This window comes from Epargyreus clarus, unplaced genomic scaffold (genome assembly GCF_041222505.1).
Source record: "Epargyreus clarus isolate Ecla_fem2 unplaced genomic scaffold, WU_Ecla_fem_2.2 ptg000023l, whole genome shotgun sequence".
Classification (NCBI taxonomy): domain Eukaryota; kingdom Metazoa; phylum Arthropoda; class Insecta; order Lepidoptera; family Hesperiidae; genus Epargyreus; species Epargyreus clarus.
Genome location: NW_027332230.1, coordinates 4139913 through 4161190, shown reverse-complemented (window position 1 = coordinate 4161190; position 21278 = coordinate 4139913). Strand labels below are relative to the sequence as shown.

Genomic DNA, 21278 nt, shown 5'->3' with positions numbered 1-21278 from the left:
CTAAGCACACGGTATATATAAATCGGTCTTTCAAATTATGTTTTGGCCGGTATTGTTTTTTTTTTTTTGGCTCTTCATTGTATTAAGGGGGTCCGTGAAAAATGTGGTTGGTTTCCTAAGGGTCCGTGGACTGAAAAAGGTTGGGAAACGCTGGTGTAGACCAATCTGTGACTTACCTTAATTAGTCCGGTCAATTTAGACATTTGAAATAACAAAAATTCCGGGAGAGCCAATTTTTCGTAGAGACCTTGGATTTACCGTTACAAATAAAGTGTCAAAAGTCCCCATCGATCCGATGTGTGCGTCGCCAGTTATTCGAGGTCAAATGTCAAAATTTTAGGTTTTTTGGATTTTTCTCGAAAACGGTAAGTTTTGTCAAATAGTACCTCAGACTAAAATTTTAGCTCTTCAAATTATCTATAAAATGGTGCTTATAACTTTTTTTCTTTAAAACCAATCATTATTCAGATATTGGGCTTGTAATTAATAACGTTTTACATGATATCCACACCACCTATGAAATAGTGTACTTAGCGCGTTTTTTTAACGTGGTTTCCCCGGGAAGACTATTCCACGAACTTTTATGATGTTATTTCCTGGGACAATACTTATTTAATAGTATGAAGATTATTGATATTGGTTGTTGAGTTCAACTGTCGTACTATTTTTTGTTACTTTAATCTGATTTATACTCTTCATACTCAACTTCAACAATCATATTTTCTTCGACTTCTTCTTATTCTTTCTTAATCTTGCTGAATGTTCAGAAATTGTTCAAATGAAGGCGAATCATTTGTCTCTTCATCGCGATCATACAAATCTTCCTCTCTTGTATTTAATTAAACATTTGAGCAAGACACTTTGGCAATTGGTACACGCTGAAGAACACTGTAACCCTACTTTTTTACAGCCACATTTGGCACCACGACCTTGCAAAAAATAGTGTTAAGGAGTATTTCTCGAGCAGGGGTCAGTAAAATTTGAATCGATTCCAAAGTATTATTGATTACTTTTGAACCTCAGTCTTCAGGGTTCAGTTGATTGCCTTGCCATGTCTTACTTTGATAGTACTTGTATATCGATGGAGGAAGATAAGATAGTTATACTTTCTTTTTTTGTATTTTTCAAAAATGTTAAATATCTGTGCTTATCCACGCAATAAATTTTTTGGAGCTCCATAAATAGCAAAAAGAAACCAAATTCCTTTCGTAATTTTATTATTGCTTGAGGTGAATAAACAATTTTTCAGTTCTTCAGCGTGTACCAATTGTCAAGGTCTGTTTTGCTCAAATGGTACATCAAATACAAGAGAGGAAGATTCATGACATTGATGAAAATACTGATTCATCTTCGTTTGAACAATTTGAACGTTTGAACAATTGGAAGAAGACGACGAAGAATAAATCGAAGAAAACATGATTATTTAAGTATGTTTAAATCCGATTGGAAGGTGGTAGAACCCTTCGTGGTTCGACCCCTGCGGCACCACCGCCACACCTATTTCTGCCTCATAACAGCAGTGTTAAGTGCTGCTGTGTTCTGATTTGAAGGATGTAGTAAGGGAAACATACTTTTCCGAGGCGTTCCAGCTTAGTTAGTCCTCAGGGGTAGCGGCGCATCAGTGGCTGACCTTAGGTAGTAATATCTAATCGTATCGTGGGTTAATTATGGATGTCCATGGGCGGCAGTAGCCACTTACCATAAGGTAGACTGCATGCTTGTCTGCTACTCCAATATTATAAAAAATATATTAAAGTAACAAAAAAATTAGAACGACAGTTGAACTCACCAATATCAATAATTTTCATACTATTAAGTAAGTATTGTCCGTGAAAAAAACATCATAAAGGTTCGTGAAATAGTCCTTCCGGGAAAACGTTAAAAAACGCGCTGACTATGCTATTTCACAGTAGTGTAGAAATATGTGCATATCGTGTTAAACGTAATTCTTACAAGCGCAATATCTGAATAATGATAGGTTTTAGAGAAAAAAAATATAAGCACCATTTTATGGAGAATTTTAAGAGCTACAACTTTGGCCTGAAGTACTTTTCGATAAAACTTACCGTTTTTGAGAAAAGTCAAAAAACCTAAAATTTTGACGTTTGATCCCGAATAAATGCCGACGCACACATCGGATCGATGGGGACTTTTGACACTTTACTTGTAATGGTTAACCCAAGGTCTCTACGGAAAGTTAGCTTTCCCGGAATTTTTGCTATTTGATCACTATTTTCATGTCTAAATTTGACCGAGCTAAATAGTATTTTGTTCTTAAGTGGTTCACACGGCATTACTGAATGACCCGGTGATATTTTGACCTCCATTCAAGTAGAGTGTCAAAAATTGTCAGTGACTTCGTGTCAAAAACATCTTTCGTAAGATACGTTTCATGATTTATAAAAAAAATATCTCGTCTTGAACCGGTTAAACAAACGATCGCGAGAAAGTTATATGTCTCAAGTTCTCCAGATACTCTCAATAACTTCCTATTATAACCAAAGTTTGGCTAGCACGATAAAGGATATAAGGCTTCTTATGTATCGACTTTTTAAGGAAAGATGTTATTTGTCGGCTGCTTTTTGTGGCAAGCGTTGAAACAGTCATTTGTTGAAATTGGCGATGACTGAAAGTGTTAATTTACCTAATAGGTAATATCTAATTTAAATTTAGAATCTAAACCTTTCCATTGACACAGTTTATAGCAGTGATTTTCACACAATTTTTTTTACCAATTAAACTGCTTATTTTTAAACCCTTTGGAATTTACTATGATGATGGTATTTGTAAAAAAATGGCAGGTTTTAGTTTTTTAGTTGGTAAATAATGTAACACCGCAGTTTTTGCTTTGTAAACCACGTTAGTAGCAAAATGTATTGTCGTGTGAACAGACTTAATGTTCGCGATCAGACTCCTTTCCCGCGAGTGAACGTTCCTGAAGACAGACCGATGTGTTATGTCCCGAAGTTGTTAATTGATTTTCCCTGTAGTTTGTGGGTGGTTTTAGTGTTTTAAACTATGATGTAAAGGGAAGTCGTTGTTTTTTCGCGTCTGTAACATATCTAACGTGAAGTTATATAAAAGTGTAATGGGAATAGAGGACGTAGTTAGTCCGAGCGCGAGCGGCTCGTAAGGATATTCGAAACGATTCAGATAATGCTGACGTGTAGTTTTGTAATAATGGGACACGTTACTGCGCAACGTTTAGTGCGGCTGTACCAACTCAATCTACACTATGTTCATTCCAGATGGTTTGGACTCATAGTAACTCATAGATGTTAAGAAAAATAATTGTAATAATTTACTTAATTCCTAATAAATGGATAAGGTCTGCAATAGGCAAATGTTGAGTACTACTGGTCTAATGTGTTCGAAAGTGCAATTTATTTGTTTGCTGTTACCATTTACTCTTGGTGTTGTTAAAATAATGATGTTATTTATCTACTGCAACTGACTCCTTGCTAATTAAAAATATAGTAGTGTGTACATGCATAATATTTTTATTTAACTTGCATAAGACAAAAGTCTTAAATCCTACAAGCTTTTTATATTTAGGTAGAAAATGACGTGTCGTTAGTTAGCACAATAAATTAGAGGAATTTTTTACACTCAGTTCACACGGCATTATACAGCACTGTTGTTGTTAAACCAAATCTTATCGAGTTAATATAGAGTTGGTCATACTTTGTTTATAGAAACATATACAATGTATGCACGCCAAAAACATGTATACCGGTAAGCACGTAGACCGAATACTACAAGACATGTGAAGCAAATTTCATAAAGTTGAACGTTTACCGCGGGCATCGCGTTAAACAATCTGCTTTACACGGCGAGATATCATGCTTTATTTATCAACTTGTCTTCAATAAAATCTTCACTGATTGACATAATATTAAAACAACGGGCACTTTAAAAATAAGTGCCCGTTGTTTAAAAAAATAAAATATAATTTTCCCTGTGAACATTTCGCTGATTGTGCGTTTTATCGAATACGACAAAAAGGCGCAGTACATTGCCGTGTGCACCCAGTCTTAGAGGTGAAACAGATATTTACATGCTGTTATTCTCTTATCTTAGTTCCTCTTTGTATCGGATATCGAACTGATATCGGACGATATCGAATGGATATCGTATACTTAGCCCGACTGGACTTTTCTAGAATTTACTTATTTTGTCATCCTCTAATTCTCATTAACTAAAATCAAAGGTATTTATTGACCTCCGAACATGGGGGGTTCTATTAAACTACTTCATCGATATATAAATTACCAAGGACCTAGTATGAAGAGTGGGGTTAAGGCGCAACAGATCTACCCGTAACGATTATTTTAAAGATGATGATGATAAAAGGTTACAAGTCGACCAGGTGGATTGATAAAGGAGAGATAACAGCAGGAGATAGGTGGATTAAGAGACAGCCAATCAGAGCTAAAATTCTCCGTAAATTCTAAAGAATCTTGCTTAGTTGGCAATTAGTTGCGAATGAATTTTACCGGTATTTAGTAATAATAATGTCTAATAATTTAAATACTATCTTTAGCCTACGCTATTTTTGAATACGCGCTTCTATTTAAGTTTTTGATATTTCGTTATATAAATATCCGTTTACGCTCATTTTTTTATTTTAATCTTGTTACTTTTTTCAATTTTATTGTTGCTCGCACTTTCGAATTTCCAATGTTTTCAAATGTACACAATTATGATGTTTCCAATATTATATTCTGTAACAAATGGCACGGAAAGTTGCCCGAAAGGAACAAAATACACATCAAAGTGCACCGTTAAACTTAAACCGTGCAAAATTAAATTTTGAAAATTTTGCAATACAACAAAATCCAGGCTAACGTTTATTGAGCAACATTTCAGTTGGATGGTCTAATTAATCTATTTTGAATTACTTTAATTGTAGTGAAAAAAATCTCTTCTCCGAATGGCATTCGCGTCATCTGATTTAATATGTCGTGGTATCATGTGTTATTTAATATATATTTCGAAATAACTAATACATAAATATTTTCTAGTGTTAATTAAATGAACTCTCAAACGTTAATTTATTGTCAATCTCTACGTATAATCAAGCATCGTAGTGTGTAGCTTGTATAAGTGTACTTTGTTGTATTTCTAGCGCAAAGTGTGTTAATATTATTAATAATTTTGTTTGTTTTTATCATGATCATAATTTGAAAAGTTTTATGTAGTGTATAAAATTTTGTATAGTACACGGAATACAGTTTATGAACTGTTACAATATTGTAATGGATAAGAAAATGAACGATAGATATTCAATGTCTGTTACTTTACTCCCGAGAAAATTTAATTTGAATGGGAAATTTTCTTATGGGGATATTAAATTTAATGTTTTAAATATAAATCTTAGCTGGTTATCTATCTGTACAGGTATAATTCTATTACGAATTATACATTACTATGGTATTTATGTAACAAAAATGTGAATATACATGTCTATATTATTGTTCGTAGCCACTACTTGTGTACCTGTGTAGCTCAAACACAGTATGATGTAAAATAATATTAAGTATGTAACAAATAAATGTCCAATCAAGTAGTGTTTGCTAAAAGAGAACTATTATTATAATAAAATAGCCTTTGTTATTGTAAACCAAAGCTCAATTCGATTTAGTCGACGCAGGTTACATTTTAGGCGATTCTTTACCTACTACTGTGAGTAAACTTTTAGGGAAGGTCACGTATTTTTAAGGTTGCTACTAATATAAAAGTCAGATGTATAACCATTGCGCGGGGCGGTCACTTTTTGATCACGGTCACAATATACATTAAAAGATATTTTAATGTATGAGTTCGAATCGCATTCAGCAAGCCAAAATTTTGTTGCTATTACAAAAAAGTAGCGATGTAATGTAATATAATGAGAGTACACTTATGGTTCAGATCTTTGTATCATAGTACCTTAAATAATACATTTCCATATTACATATTATCGCGTGACCTACTCAGAAAGTTACCGTAGCTTATGATCTGCAAATTCTAAACTTTTCGGCAAATATTAGTTAATATCCGTCTCCGCATCTACAGATCAGTTGAATTTGGAAATCTGGTTTCGATACATTTGTACTAATTTTATGTTGGAATAACCGATTATTAACAAAAGCTAATAAAATGAGGAATAAACTACTGTTTTTATTATTATTTTTTTCCTACTAAATATAGATTGAGCTGTTTTTAAGTAATTTTACACTTGACAGGGACGTTTAAAACAGTATGAAATATCACATTAGGTATTGGTAACGCAATGTGTTAGAATGTAGCTAACGATTGCGTCTGAGGATAGCATATCATAATGATATATGTAAATGTTAAAGCGATATATAGTCGATTATAATAATTGACGATTCGCCCGTAGTCTACTAAGGTCAAGTAGTGGATCTGCCTTTGTTTCCTGCATGCTTAAATAGGTATGTATATTACCTACTTGCCATGAATTTATACGAATAAGAAAAATATGATAATTCGGTCTGATCAAGTCATAAGTATTACTTGCAATTTTAAAAACAACTCCTTGGTTAAATTAGTAAATTGGGTTCCTACTAACCTACTACATATCAATGGGAGTACAAGTACCATGAGTAGTTGCAAAAAGTTTACTTAATGCCTTCGATGGTTGTCCTTCTGTGTTAGCGGGAAGGTGGGGCGTCGCGCGGCCAACTCGTAGCTTAAACCAAACCAGTTTAATTCCTCCGGTGGAACACGACCGACCTGTTGCCGCTGTTTACAACTGTCATTGCACGGTGCTTGTGAATGGACTAACTTACGCGATAGTAAACTGTTCAGTGAGAGTGATGATTAAGTGAAACTGTTTTGTGTTGTTTACAAAAGACTCCAATTTCGCGTCGACCAATCGACGCAACGTTGGATATAAAGGTGAAGAAGTTTTACATATACACACATAACTATGTTACATCTTTATATTCAAACACGAAACAGTTGACGGAAATAAAACACAAAGATAAAATTAAGTTTTGTTATACCTATTAGGTTACAATTAATATATTAGATAAAGTGCTAACGTATACTCAAAATAAAGTTAAAGTAAATGGGATGCAACTTTCACTTATTGTCTATCATGAGTCGGAGAGTGGATCAAACGGACCTTGCCTTATCCACCTTGAGTGCGCGCGCGCAACGCAACTTGTGTTATTTCATACAACATTGGTAATGCATGCTGCTCGTAACTGCGTGACACACATTCGTAGGTACACGCGGTGACATAAACATATTACGTGCCTATGTTTATAACGCTTATTGACTTTACCTAACGCAATAGTCCCTATTTCCTGCCATCACCTAATCAGATTGCTGTTACTCTAGTAACCTATTTGTACCTATAGTAGATACTTAAATTAGGAACAAGTAGGAAACCTAAGAACTTTGAATAAAATTAATGATTATAGAATAATTACTGGTACTTAAAAATCTGCAACAGTGACATTGATATTTTTCATTCTAAACGGAAATTACAAGTACATTAAGAATTTTGGAATAAAACACAGGCATTTGGAAAATTAAATAGATTAAAATTTATCAGATGAGATTGATGATACTCAGATGACAACATATTTCTTGATTACTGATCATAAATTACTGTTATTAGTTAAACGGATAGGATATATTTTCTGTTGATTTAACTGTCGCGCATTATTTACAAAATACTGGGAGGTAGGCTGAATGATTGAGTCAGTTTTATTATATTTACACTTTTATTACTTACTGAAGAATAAATGGGATCGGTTTAAGCAAAATGAAGAGATTACGGAGTATTAAGTTAAAAGTAAATCAGTATGGGAAATCAAAAAGGGAAAGCGAAGCGTCAGTGCCTCATTGGAGGTGAGTTACCTACTTACACAGTCTATTGATAGCCATGACCTATGAGATAATTCCCTATCCGTCTTTAGTTTGAGCTTGAAAAGCTACATTATATTTTCTTGCTGATTTTAAAATTTAACGACTTTCATCAATATTCATTCTTTCATAAACATCCATAATCAACCTAAATAATAGCACATAATTAAGGAGTATCTTTGTTGTAGCTTCCGCTCTAAAATGTTTTAATTGCTGTAGCATTCTGGTTCTACAGAATGCTAGACGAAGCCTTATTGATAAATTTAGTGTAGTCTAAGTGTTTAAAGTTTCAGGAATCTGAAATCTTTCCAGTGTAAAACGTTTATATCTTTTTTATATCTATACAAACTGTTCCATGTTCTAATCCAATTGTTGTGAATCGTGATGTCCACAGGTAGGTACGTTGTGCTATGAATTTTTAGACGTTTCGGAGTTAGTTAACAGACAGATTGTCAGTATAATCGTGCAAAAAATCATACCTATAGGTCAGCACTGAAAAATTGGTCTTCGTGAATAATTGTTTTATAACATTTTCTAGTTACATTTATTTTCAAACTTCCATTAGGTAGGTACATAAAACTCCTCAAATATGTTTATTTAAATACATGATGACATGTAAGGGTCCCAGCAGACTTCCTACTAGATACATCAGTATCGGCAATCGATGGCTTGGTTAGTTTTAGGACATGATACAGCAAATGAATGCGAAAAATGCGATGCAGCACTAATGCAGTTGCTAAAACGCGAGAGGAGCGACCGGAGCAAGTCACCAAGACGTGATGCAGCAGCTGCATCGATACAATAGCCTATGTTAAAAGTAGTCTGTGTAAAATAATATAATTTGCTCATATATAATGTCCATGAAATTCAGACATAGGTTTCTTCTTAATTGTCTATTACATTGAATTTAATTGGAATGTCTAACCGTCTCTTGACATAAAGGTAGGTACTCACAGGTACTGTGTGCAAAGCTTTATTATATAACGTTTGTAAGGTCAATCGTAAAGCCTCGAGCTGATGCATATTTTTCACCTTGCAATGTTATGACCTACACTTATGACCTACGTTATGTTTTCAATTTGTTTATTCAGTATAAACCTGGGACAGGGCATCTATTTTAATTTAAGACGAAGTAACCAAAAGTAGACATAATCATACAAACTCATTGATTTAAAATAGGCATAGATAGCCTTGCGTAATTTGAAAAGTTTTTTGTGCTTATAAAGTACCTACTCATCTGCATGGTTCTTATTTACTGATATTAGTGACTATGATTACTTTTTAGTTATAACACATTTTTTGGTATATTCATGAAATAGTTGCCGGATCTTTTACCTACATAATATATTTTAAATGTAATTTTTATTTTACAGTGCTAGAAACCACCAAGACATGGGCGGGTCGATGGACGGCTGCGGCCGAGTCGTCAAGATGTGCCTCATTGTTATCAATGTGGCAACCTTTGTAAGATTATTTTACTAAATATGTACGAAATGGGTATGTAGTCTACCTAATGTTAAGAATTTAAAACTTATGGATATAAATAACATGTTCTCAAGTTCAAACGAATAATGATCCTGGCACCTGCACGTGTCTTGTGCGCAGCCGAACGCCTAAAATTAATAAAATCTGCAATATTTAAAGCTTTATTTTAAACGAGAACGTACTCGGGTACTCATAACTGTGTCTATAAGCCAGTTTTGAAAGGGATATCTCATACCAGATTATGATCTTGCCCGAGGAGCCCTCGTGCTTCGATAGTCACAGGTCATAGCTTTTATATATATTTAAGGTGTTAAGAAAACTTTAGATAGCGTGATTTAGACACAATAGTGGTGCCATCTGTTGACGAAGCGCAGAAAGACACTCCAGCATGTTTTTGAAATTATATTGCTATTATAAAAAAATGTTTCGATGTGCAGATCGGGGGTGCAATAACCTTGGGCGTGGGGGTATGGGTGTACGAGGCGCGATCGTTCCCCAGCACGCTGATGAGCAACAACATGTACATCGCGTCGCTGGTGGTGGTGCTGGCAATGGGCGCCGCGCTCATGCTGCTCTCCGTGCTCGGCTGCTGCGGCGCCGCCAGGGAGGTCAAGTGCATGTTGCTTACGGTAATTTTGTTTGTTTTCAAAACTTCAATACCTTCGTAACATAGAAAATAACACAGGTGAACGACTTTTTTTGCTATTTTCATAAATGACGCCGTTATTAAATTACAATTATCTTTTTGACTCTGTGACAGTATATTATTCATTTAAGTCTAATTTCAGTGTTTTTGTATCTACTTACCTAACTGATATTAACTGACCACTGACCAGTATTTATTAATTAGTCTCTGTATTTTATTTATTTTCAGTATTACACTTTGGTATTCCTAATATTCGTTGTGATGCTAGTAGGCGGCATCTTACAATTCATATTCAGAGAGAAGGTAATGAAGACTCTGGACCGCGAGCTGTACGCGTCTATCCCGTACTACGGAGTGACCCCCAGCTATACCCTCGCTTGGGATGACACGCAGAGTCACTTGGAATGCTGTGGGGTGAGGTCCTATAAGGACTGGAATGATAATGTACCTATGAGCTGCTGTAGAGAAGTTTATCCTGGGAAGGTAATATATATCCTCCTGCCATATTTACGTATACAAAAATGAAATTATATTCTTTAGAAAAAAAACTATTATCAGATTTTTTTAATAACATAATCAGCTCGAAACCGTACGTACCTATGTAGGCTTCTTTTCTATAAATTAATATAGCACGGTACTTACATATTAGTAAGTACGATATTATGCATGTTATTCTTATACACATTGATACAAGTTTTAGACACCAATTAGTTTATTGAGGAACATATGATGGGGGCCAAGAGCATTTAATAGATACCTTATACATCCTTGACAAGTTTACCAGACATTCAGTTTCGTCGAAGTTCGTTATGGATGCTTGAAAACATTCTCGCTATCTTTTACAGGAAGGGCATGGGAAATAGAAATGTTTTATGTTTATTAGAATTGTTTTATTAAATTGTACGTCTGTTGTAATAAGTATACTTATATTTACAGCGGCTGGACTGCAAGTCATTCCAGAACCCGACCACAATGTACTTAGACGGCTGTCTGCAGAAGACCATAGAGCTGCTGCGCCAGGACGCGATGTATGTGGGTGTTGTCGCCATCATCATAACAATTCTTATGGTGAGTTTGTAATGAATTATGTTATGAATGAAAAAAAACTTACGAATCTTACATTTTAGTAATATAGTTATTGTACATGGCTTTAGTTTAAAATACTATCGTTGTATTATAATAATAAGGTTGATATGTTCTTGTTTGCCTTGCTCAGAACGGCTACATAAAGTAATCAATACTTATTATATTTTCACGTATCTTATTCTATCTTCTTACAGTTGCTGGCCTTAATATTCTCATGTGCGTTGTTCTCGAAAATACAATGACGATGGCATTGAAGCAACGTTCAGCGGAACACATTGGTAACTTGAAATTATTGTTTGATTTGACTGTTTTGATTACGTTAAATTAGTCGATGAATTACTGTTGACTAATAAAAATAGCAAAAAAGCTCTATAAAGATATAAATATAGTAGCACGCTAGGGTAATAGCGGTTTGCTTATATTTTTATTCTGCGCTACTCAAGTCAACGTGGGGCTGTTCACATCGATTAATGTATTTGTGTAATTATTACATTTGTTAATTTATTTGCTAAATATAAGTTCATGTTTTACAATAAATTGTGTATATTGATATGATTTTATTATTTTTATTTATGTTTCTCAGACTATTTCTTTATAAAACTTTATTAACACTTATTGTAAAATACTAATATAGTACCTGTCTAAGTTTAACATAATTACTTATTTTAATTACTGAAAATAACTTGATCATAAATTTCGCGATTGTCAGTAGGGTAAAAAGAAAGACGAGGACTGAGGAGAAAGCATTTAATCTATTCCTTCTTGATCTTCCTGCGTGGTGGGAACTTGATAGTGTTGGGATTCCCCTCGCGGTACTGTCCGGCGCGCGTGAACCAGCCGCACTGGCGCACCACGCAGTCCGACGTGGTGGTGCCCAGCGGCAGCCCGAGCGCGCTGATCCGCTCCAGGGCTTGGCTCGGACCGCCTATTATCTGCATTTTATATTGGCAAGAGAAATTGTAAATGGCAGATTTATATAGTTAACAGAAGTAGTAACATGACCACGCAGATGTTATGTGATTTGCGCACAAAGAACTTTGTTTTACAAATAGAGCAGGCGTCTTGCCTGAAGTTTATAAAAGTGGTAGGAACTCAGGAACTCAGGAATCAGGCTCTTCTCTCGGCCTAGCACCTTAAGTTTCTTGTTATCCTTGACTTGTTACCCTGTCTCTTTGATCCCTATTTATGTTCTTGTGTTTAAACGAGCATCATTTAAATTATTATATGCTTATTGTGTTGGTTTTATACTTACTCGACCAAATACAACGTGTTTTCCGTCGAATTGCGGCAGAGGCTTGAATATAATGTTAAACTGGCCGCACACTTCGTTGTCGTTTGTCACTACCATTGACATCACACCTGGATATGTAGTTTGCTTGTACTTCGATATACATTCAGTGGCTTTTAAAATACATACTTTTATATAATATATATGATTATTTTTTAAGACTTTAATTTAATTAGGTCTAATCTTACATTACATTATTTGGTGGCTATAATAAAATTTTATACGGCCACTTTTTATAGATATATTATATTCCGGACATTACTGCTACCTATACAAAATGTTAAAATTTTACTGTACTTAGGTACTTATGTTAGACTATCAGATAATATTTCATTCATATCGTAGGCGTTAGTAAGTTAACAGCAAGCTAAGTAAGTAACATAGTAAGCTAAGTATCAGACTCTACATTGACCTTCAGTGCGCCATTATAAATACAACATTGTACACTCATGCTATTTTTAATAATAAATTACCGCACCTGCGTTAAAACGGATATAAATAATTATATCTAGTTATTATAAATATATCTGCATTGAATGTCAAGGTAGGTACGAGTATATAGGTACCAATGAACTTAAAGTGACTCTATATTCTTAATAGCTCACATGATAAATAGACATCTTGGCTCGGTTTTTGCAAATTTTCGGGTCAAAAAGAAAGAAAATCTTATGTATTTGAACTCATTTTTACTATAACTATACTTAGTGATTTTTTTTATTTTACTGTTTAGTTCATACCTGGTACAGTGTGCTTGAGCTTAAAGTTTTCTGCTTCCATGGGGTCCGTGACCCCCTCGGGTAGGTAGCATCCAAACCCATTATCTTTCACCACATCACCGCCGCGGCAAAACAGATCTGGTACTACCCTAAAATATCCTCGTATTACTTAGCTGACGTAATAAACTCCAGGATATTAGAAAATGTAATTACAGAACATAAATTGTTCTTAGAACCATTATCACATCTTCTAGTTATTACGATCAATTTATTATTTTAGAGATATTTCTATGCATGAATGAATTCGCTATTGATTTTCAGTTTGTATAGTAGCAGAGTGATATATCAGAAATATGCATTATGTATTTCCTATTTAAAAAAAAAATAACAATTAATTTCCTTAAAAACTAATGAGATACTACAGAGTGAAGGATCTTATAATTGACTTAAGGGCAGTTAAGACTATTTTCAGTGTTCAAATATAAATGATTATATTTTCTGATCTTCTAAGTCTGATTCTTAGTAAGAGTCTGGTGACTCTAAGTAAGATTCATCAGACTCTTACTAAGAATTACCACTTACCAGATAGAGCCAGATTACCTGAAAAATCTAGTACCCATGTACGCATAGCCTCTGTCTTCGCCCTTGAGCAGGTTCAGGAATAACTGGCACGTCTTCGGCACGATATCCGTGAACAGCTCGGCCGTCACCTTGCCGATCTTAGAGCCGCCCACCACCCATATGTCCATTGATACTCTACACGCAAAAATCCATTAAGATTATAATTTTAATATGAATGTGAAGAATAAATATCAGCAGCATCGAAATGCTATATTTTAATGCTTTATTTAACTCCAGATATAGAGACGTAAACTAAATCAATAATGAGATTATGTACCTAATTGATCGTATGGAAATGTGTTACTAAATAAGTAAAGATTCATTAATTTATGATAAATATAACAAAAGTAACTTTGTTCTATGAAGACTTGGTGGCTTATCGAAAGCAGGGTCCCGAATGTCGCGATCAATTTTTTCAGTCTTGAATAATATAAACGGCAATCTGAAATGCAAGTAGCTTTGAATTGAGTTATTTTACACTCCACCTATACACTTTAAATATATAAGTAGGATAGGTATATTAAAATTTGTGGTACTTACGAAGCGCCCAAAATTAATTTATGTTTCGTGTCTTTCCAAAGCTTCTCCAATTCCTTTGTGAGTAATTGTTCTGATCTCTAAAATAAATTTTACATTAGATACAAACTTGACAAAAACGAAAAGTAGATATTTATTTATGTGTGGATATCGCTATGTACTGAAATAATATAAATTAAACAGCTATTATTTTCAAATGATGGACAGACTATTTTCTAAATATAGGTGCCTACATACATATAACTTTTGTATTAAAAACAACGTACTAACAGCTATAAGCAGTCTGGAGTAGAAGTACAAGTTTTGTTTCTGCATAGTGTCGAGAACCCGTTGTCTTTGCTTGCAAAGCAATTTATTGTACGTATCCGTCGGTTCTGGATACATCCAGCAATCCACAAAACCCTTAAATATGTACAAGTGATAATTCAAAATGTCATTAAGGTATTTTTTTTTCATCACGTCCACGTCTAGCTCCTAAAGCTTATAGGTACTGTAGAAGCAAATGGCAGTTGAGAGACCAAGATTTAAGTTCATCTTTAGATTTGTTATTCATAGAAGTTTCGCAAGCACCATTAAATTGCGATATTTATTTGTAATAGTCATTACATTTTATGTATTTATTCTAAAGACAAGTTGATTTTTGGTTTTGGTTTTACCGTACTATTCGGTTGGTGATTTACTACTGCGAAGGTGGTAGAATCCTTTGTGGTTCGACTCCGGCGGTACCACTACCACTTCTATTTCTATCTCATAATAGCTGCATTAAGCTCTGCTGTGTTCTGTTTCGAAGGGTGTGGTAAGGGAGACATACTTTTCCGAGGCGTTCCAGCTTAGTCCTCAGGGGTAGCGGCGCATCTGTGGCAGATCTCAGGTAGGAATATCTAATCCTATCTGGGGTTTATTACAGATGTGCATGGGCGGCAGTAGCCACTTACCGTCAGGTGGACTGCATGCTCGTCTGCTGCTCTTATATTATAAACAATCATTCTCTGGTGTTCTTACAATAGAGAGAAAGACTCATCGACATACACTTAAGTTTATATGCACGTTTAATTAACATTTTTTATGTTAAACTGACTCGTGTTCTAAGCGGGAAGAATGAGACTATTATGAATATACTGTTAAGTTTATGCATTTTTAATGAACAATGTTAAACTGACCCCAGTTCTTTGTATATAATTAATCCGCTTTAGCAAGTCCTTATTCACGTTCATATTCTCTTCTAACTGTCTCGCATAGTAGTTCAGTCGCCTGGGCTTGAGATAGAGCTCGGGAAATAATTCCGGAGGACTGTCGTCCACTTTGTGTTTCGCCATTTGGAGCTAAGTGACATAACTTTATATTTAATAGAGGTATTGCACGTATTTATAATAATGATAATGAGTTAAAACAATAAATACCAAATGGATGGGTTTGAAAAATTAAATATGTACCTACTTCCTTAACGAATTTGCTTGTGTGATATGATGATGATGATGAATACTTACATTATAAGAAATACCTTTATAAAATGTATGTACCTATGTATATTTAGGATTTTCAAAGGAAATAAAACCAATAAAATATACAAATAGTATTAAAAATATCACCTCTTTTTGATGATTGCACCATGTTGCGTAGAAGTCCTTTGAGAGTAGTGGAAATCTTGGTGGCTGGAAAAAGACTACTTATAAAAATGATTCATAAATGAATTTTTAAACTTTAATTAAAAATGTTTCGGTATTGCCTATGTCGTACAAGTGAATACATTTCCTACTAAAGTTTGTTCCACGTAATTATTCTGCTTGGTAAATATAATTCGTAGCATTATTTCTTCTATGTTTGAATACCTAACAGGTGTTCCGCATAATTCTTTAAGCTTCACTTTAGATGTCCATGGGCAGCAGTGGCCACTTTTCATCAGATGGATTGCATGTTTGTTCGCTACTTCTAATATAAAAAGGACATAAGGATATTTTATGACAATAGTAATCAACTAACGAGTTTGAACTCTCTGGGCCTGCGGACACGGGGCGGGCGCGGGCGCTCCGGCTCGGGCGGCGGCGTGCGCAGCAACGGGTTCTCTAGAAGCTCATCGCAAGCACGCTCGCGGGTGGGATGCATGTTATATACTCACCCAATTTTATAAGCAATAACTGAAAATAAACAATATGCCTGGATATTTATTTTATCTAGGTCCTAAAGATACCTACTATTATGAGTCTTATAGGTTTCTCGATTTGTATTATGTATTTGTATGAATTGTATTAAATATATAATTTTTTTCGTAATTCGAGTTCGGGAATGTATTTTTCTATTTTATAAGAGTAAGGTGGGGCAATTGTAATTTATCCCAGGTTTGTCAGATGTATAGTCCGCGTAAAACTGCTAGTCCGCTCTGAATATAGAAATGAATCGCGTCGCCATAGCAAATTGTATCACTACACTTGCTCACAAGAACTTCAGAGCGGACCAGCAGTTTGGCGCGGACTATACTTACCTATACTACTATACTACCTATACTATATATATATATATATAAGTGGTTAGGAGTTTGCTGTTAAAATCAAATGAGATGGAATAGAAAAGTTATTTAAACTTACTCAAATAATCTCAGATTTAGTCTGTACAGAAAAAAATCGTTTGAGTCGAGTAGACGATAAACTTAAAAAACAACATGAAAATATAGTGATAAAGATTGTCTCATTTTTTAATGTATTACACGTATTTACACTCGAAATATACAATTTTATTAGTTGTAAAATGGCATATAAAATACATCACAACAATAATTCTAAATTTGGCAGAAGATTAATCAAAATCTTCTGCCAAATTTAGAATTAATCCGAATATTGTCTGTATATTGTCTGTGAATTGTGCAAAGAGATACCTAATAAATAAAATTATCATACTGTAGAAATGTAGATTCTTAAAAATAAGTATGATGTAAAAATATTTTATCTATACCTAATATGGTTTCATCTAGGTATATATTTTTTTAAATAACTGTAATTTATGTACATTTTTTAAGTTGCCTTATGCCGTACTAGTTTATGCAAGTTTACGAGCTTCTTTAGGGATAAAATACAGATAATATTTATGAGTGATTATTTTACTCAAATTAAATAGTAAAACCAGCAGGGTTTTTATATGTACAAAACGAGCATGCTGTCCACTAGATATTGTCAGCCAAGCAAACAGTTAACTGCAAATAGTAATAAAGTTTGGTCTGAAGTTCGTTACAGTTCCCTGTAAGCAGAGAACATACTACTCTCTTACGAGCTCGTAAGAACTAAGTTTTCACGTGTCATATCAAGGTAGAGACCTTATCATACCCTTTGAAACAAAATATAAACTCTGATTTTATAAGACAGAAATAGGCTCCACAGTTGAAACTAAAACGGTTCTATCACCTTCAGTATGTACATAAATACCTAAACGATAACATTTACTCATATGTATATGGGAGAAATGCATTATAATGCCATTCTCTAAACTCATAATAATGATATGGTTCGTAAGTAAACTATTTAAAAAGCTGTAATAAAAATGTTATAGTTATTCAAGATTTGATATATTTAACCGATTTGGACAGATGTTTCACGACAAAATTGAGCGCATTACAGAAAATCACGTACGGCCTATAGACTGATGAAATTGTCAAATGTCGACCTTTTGTAGACAAAACATTGGATAGATTTATTATTAACAATACTATATTGTAAAAATACAAGAATTTCAATGATATTATACTTATATAAAGTCTAAAATTAAAAATACACGAATATATTACACGAATGATTTAATTGTCATCAAATAAATGAAAGTGCTGTAATATCTAAATTACAATGGCACATATTTAATTAATTAAATCCCTGTCACTTTGAGAACAATACGTCGGCGTAGTTTTGGCAATAACAACATATTTAGAGACGCTACTTTGGAGCGCTCCGTAGGTGACAATGGCCGTGTTCACGTCCCAATCAAACTGTACCATTGGCGGCCCGAATGGGTTGTAAATGTCCACCTGCACGTAATTCAGCCTCGAACACTTTGGCACCTGTAAATGTAATTGAATGTTTTAGAGTATTATATAATCGACAACCATAGCTACCATCCCATAGCTACCTTAGCTTCCCATTGGTTAGCCATAGATTTCTAGGAAACTGATCTATCGATTTGTTTTTTTTTCTATTCTTTAATTTTATTTTCCAGATATATATAAGTATGTAGATCGGTGTTGTAAAAATATAAAATAAATTTGTGTTTCGTTACAGATAAATAAGTACTTTGTAAGACTTATGTGAGAGCCATACGTTTAGAATGCCTTAATCGGCATGTTAAATTTTTGGTGCTTTTTTGACTATGTGTATCATGATGACATCCTATATATTGTAACACAAAAATTTACTGAATAAAGATTATGAATTATGATATTCTTATCCTGTAGTTAATATCAGAAATTGTAGTTAATATTTGTACTTAATATCAGAAAATTGAAGAAAAGGAATAAAAGTATCAGTCAGATTAAATACTTACTACAACAGGGATTTTGACGGTTTTTTCGAAAAATCCAATCGAACCACCCACGGAAAAGCTAACTTCACCTTTGTTTTGACCTACAAGAATAAGTATAGGTTATAATAAAATCTATTAGCATTTATAAGGATTCATAATTATTTTGTGTGATTTTATTGTCACCAGGGATGTAAAAGGAACTGTACGTACTAATTTAATTTATATTATGTTCCGGTGAAATAAGAATAGTTGGAAATTATCTTTCCTGCTTTAGCTTCTGCCTTGCGCCTAAGAACATTTTCCTATAATAACTATTCCTTCTCCGAATAGTGTCCGTCCCTTTCACTTCTGTTTGATACTTATAATTCTGAGTTTTAAATTATACGGATATTGTCTCAAAAAAATAAATAAATTGTATAATGCTCTCTATATGTAATTTGCTCAAACCCATCTATTAGGCTTGATAAGTGTATAAACAATAGAATGAAAAAGGAACTTTTCCCTTGACGGGTTTAAGTAGGAGTTGAAACATTTCTTGCAGCGGAGGTCTATGGACCTCCGGCTTCGGGAAGAACATTCCTCGCCAAAAGAGATGAAAAAAATGGAAATGTCACTGAATGAATGAATGCTATGTGGAAAGAGACCTTGGGTTCTGCCAGCTTGGGTAGCTGGCAGAACCCAAGGTCGGCCTCTGGATTGTTGAGGAACTTCTTCAAATTTTACTCACAAACATAGGAAGCAAAAATGCGTTTTATCGTCTAGGAAATTGCGTCAATAATAGGGTAAAATAGAGGTTGCATATTGTTTATAGTTTGGGCAGAGGAAGTCGTGGGTAACTGATAGTAATAAATTGGTAGATATTACACTTCGTACAAATTACTTTCTTAATAAAGTAGATATTAGGTGTACTAAAAGAGTTGCTTACCGAATTTAAAAGTGTATTGTTGACCATAGGTACAGTTACACGCAACAGACAACAAAAATAAACAAATGTATAAGAGCTGCATGGTGTTTTCGGAGTCTTACTGAAGTGTTATCTTATAAAGTGGTTATTATTTTAAAAAAATGCGGTATTTATATACTCAATATTATATAATACTATATATTTTATGATATGTATAACATACATGGTACTCATGTATACATGGTGCTCCATAAGTATTGGGTATTCGTAACACTGTGCAGGTCTCACTAGGGCCTTTCAGAACATTGACTTTTGTGTTAACAGAAACTTATGTTATTTGAGTATACCTAGTGTCTTTTTACCACGCTTTTATTAGCTTGATCTGTATGTGTGTAACGGAATCTTTGAACTCGATTTTTACCCACTTAAACGGTACGATTAATTTAAAATTTTGAATAATTATCAAGAACCGACAATAATGCACGATTTTAATAATTTTATCCCATTCTCCTCATCATCATCAGGATCGTTAGGAATCAGGATTAACGATTTTCTTTGTGCGATTTTAGCGTGGTTTTTAGTTTTTAAACTATAATTATTTTGTAAATTTGACAAATTTTTGTTATCAAATTGTATTTTGTATCACAAATTGTAAGAGGTTTTAGTTGTTTTATTACTTTTATATTATATGTTATTTTCATTAATCATGGTTACACATCTTTGGTTTGAGTCGTAAATTTTAAAACCGTTTAGGTTAATTTCATACCAACTATAATCATCAAAGTTCTACCTCTTCTAATATAAAAATATATGGACACTGAAATAATGATTATTTTAAATACTGTCATCCTTATACAATATCTAAATTTATGTAGTTTTGGGACACCCTGCATACACCTGTATATAAGAAAACTTAAATTGCCATTCGTGTTTTACATAATAATATAATTTATTATATTTAGTTACTTAGAGAAACATATATAATATACCTGAAATTGAAATAGTCTGTTCACTATTTATATTTGTTGCAAAAAAATATACCCAAAATTTTATTGAAATATCGCCTTCGCTGTTAAATATTATTATCTTATTTTAACAGGAATGTTGATGAGAGTAGATTAGCTCAAAATATATTAAAGAAAGGAGGGTATAAGTAAATGTGTGTCTCTTTGGGCATAGATTATCTTACTGGAAAGGACCTGTAGGAATAATATAAATTGCCGAGAAGCCTATGCTAATAGTAATGTAAAATACTCCTTCAAGTGCTATTTAGAGGTGAGATTTACAATCAGAGGTGGTAAAATTTCCTACAATAAGTTCGACGGCGATTGTGCATTACTTATTTACTGACATTGCTCATTTGACTGTGTGAACGTGAAGTGGAATGAATTGGGCATAAATATTATTTTAAGTAAACAATAGGCTGAAATATCCCAAATGGACTTCACGAAGGTCTATTGTCTAGGTGTAAACAGAAAACTCCTCATTTCCTTTTATGAATGCTTATTACAAAGACTCGTCTTTGTAATGTTTAGGGATTCTAGTGACTAAAATAGAGATGAGGTATCCCCTACATATTCATACTACTATTTGGCCCTAAAACTACACCTTACCTAA

At 33.8% G+C, this 21278-nt stretch overlaps 3 protein-coding genes across 6 annotated transcripts; 1 reads left to right on the top strand and 2 right to left on the bottom strand.

Annotated features, from left to right (window-relative positions):
* The first annotated feature begins 6695 nt into the window (after positions 1-6695).
* Positions 6696-11653, top strand: LOC140751595 (tetraspanin-18B). Of its 4 annotated transcripts, none has more exons than XM_073085552.1 (6): positions 6696-6903; positions 9255-9345; positions 9804-9995; positions 10241-10495; positions 10949-11080; positions 11293-11653. In XM_073085552.1, the coding sequence occupies exons 2-6, from the start codon at positions 9274-9276 to the stop codon at positions 11338-11340; spliced, it is 699 nt and encodes a 232-aa protein (XP_072941653.1). In that variant the 5' UTR covers positions 6696-6903; positions 9255-9273; the 3' UTR covers positions 11341-11653. The 4 variants fall into 4 exon arrangements, with proteins under 4 accessions (XP_072941653.1, XP_072941651.1, XP_072941652.1 ...); XM_073085550.1 differs by lacking the exon at positions 6696-6903 and adding an exon at positions 7318-7866; XM_073085551.1 differs by lacking the exon at positions 6696-6903 and adding an exon at positions 8219-8279.
* Positions 11654-11831: 178 nt separating this feature from the next.
* On the bottom strand, positions 11832-16998 carry LOC140751594 (uncharacterized). Its single transcript, XM_073085549.1, has 11 exons — positions 16843-16998; positions 16241-16395; positions 15850-15912; positions 15421-15582; positions 14531-14662; positions 14264-14340; positions 14076-14165; positions 13703-13858; positions 13124-13251; positions 12351-12457; positions 11832-12030 (listed from the first exon to the last, which is right to left on the bottom strand). Exons 2-11 carry the CDS (start codon positions 16361-16363, stop codon positions 11851-11853), a joined length of 1218 nt encoding a protein of 405 aa, XP_072941650.1. The 5' UTR covers positions 16364-16395; positions 16843-16998; the 3' UTR covers positions 11832-11850.
* A 1057-nt stretch (positions 16999-18055) lies between these two features.
* LOC140751856 (uncharacterized) lies at positions 18056-19777 on the bottom strand. The gene is made up of 3 exons (XM_073085942.1): positions 19683-19777; positions 18779-18858; positions 18056-18299 (listed from the first exon to the last, which is right to left on the bottom strand). Exons 1-3 carry the CDS (start codon positions 19762-19764, stop codon positions 18099-18101), a joined length of 363 nt encoding a protein of 120 aa, XP_072942043.1. The 5' UTR covers positions 19765-19777; the 3' UTR covers positions 18056-18098.
* Positions 19778-21278: the final 1501 nt, after the last annotated feature.

Excerpts from the sequence above, each read along its gene's own strand:
- LOC140751594 (XM_073085549.1), bottom strand. The coding sequence starts at position 16,363 with ATGCATCCCACCCGCGAGCGTGCTTGCGATGAGCTTCTAGAGAACCCG. Across the intron at positions 14,663-15,420 it reads ATTATATACAAAGAACTGGG|GGTTTTGTGGATTGCTGGAT; the intron begins GTCAGTTTAACA and ends TACATATTTAAG. Across the intron at positions 14,166-14,263 it reads AAATTAATTTTGGGCGCTTC|ATTGCCGTTTATATTATTCA; the intron begins GTAAGTACCACA and ends CTTGCATTTCAG.
- LOC140751595 (XM_073085550.1), top strand. The coding sequence starts at position 7,781 with ATGAAGAGATTACGGAGTATTAAGTTAAAAGTAAATCAGTATGGGAAA. Across the intron at positions 9,996-10,240 it reads TCAAGTGCATGTTGCTTACG|TATTACACTTTGGTATTCCT; the intron begins GTAATTTTGTTT and ends ATTTATTTTCAG. Across the intron at positions 11,081-11,292 it reads TCATCATAACAATTCTTATG|TTGCTGGCCTTAATATTCTC; the intron begins GTGAGTTTGTAA and ends ATCTTCTTACAG.
- LOC140751856 (XM_073085942.1), bottom strand. The coding sequence starts at position 19,764 with ATGCAGCTCTTATACATTTGTTTATTTTTGTTGTCTGTTGCGTGTAAC. Across the intron at positions 18,859-19,682 it reads ACAATACACTTTTAAATTCG|GTCAAAACAAAGGTGAAGTT; the intron begins GTAAGCAACTCT and ends TTATTCTTGTAG. Across the intron at positions 18,300-18,778 it reads CCGTCAAAATCCCTGTTGTA|GTGCCAAAGTGTTCGAGGCT; the intron begins GTAAGTATTTAA and ends TTACATTTACAG.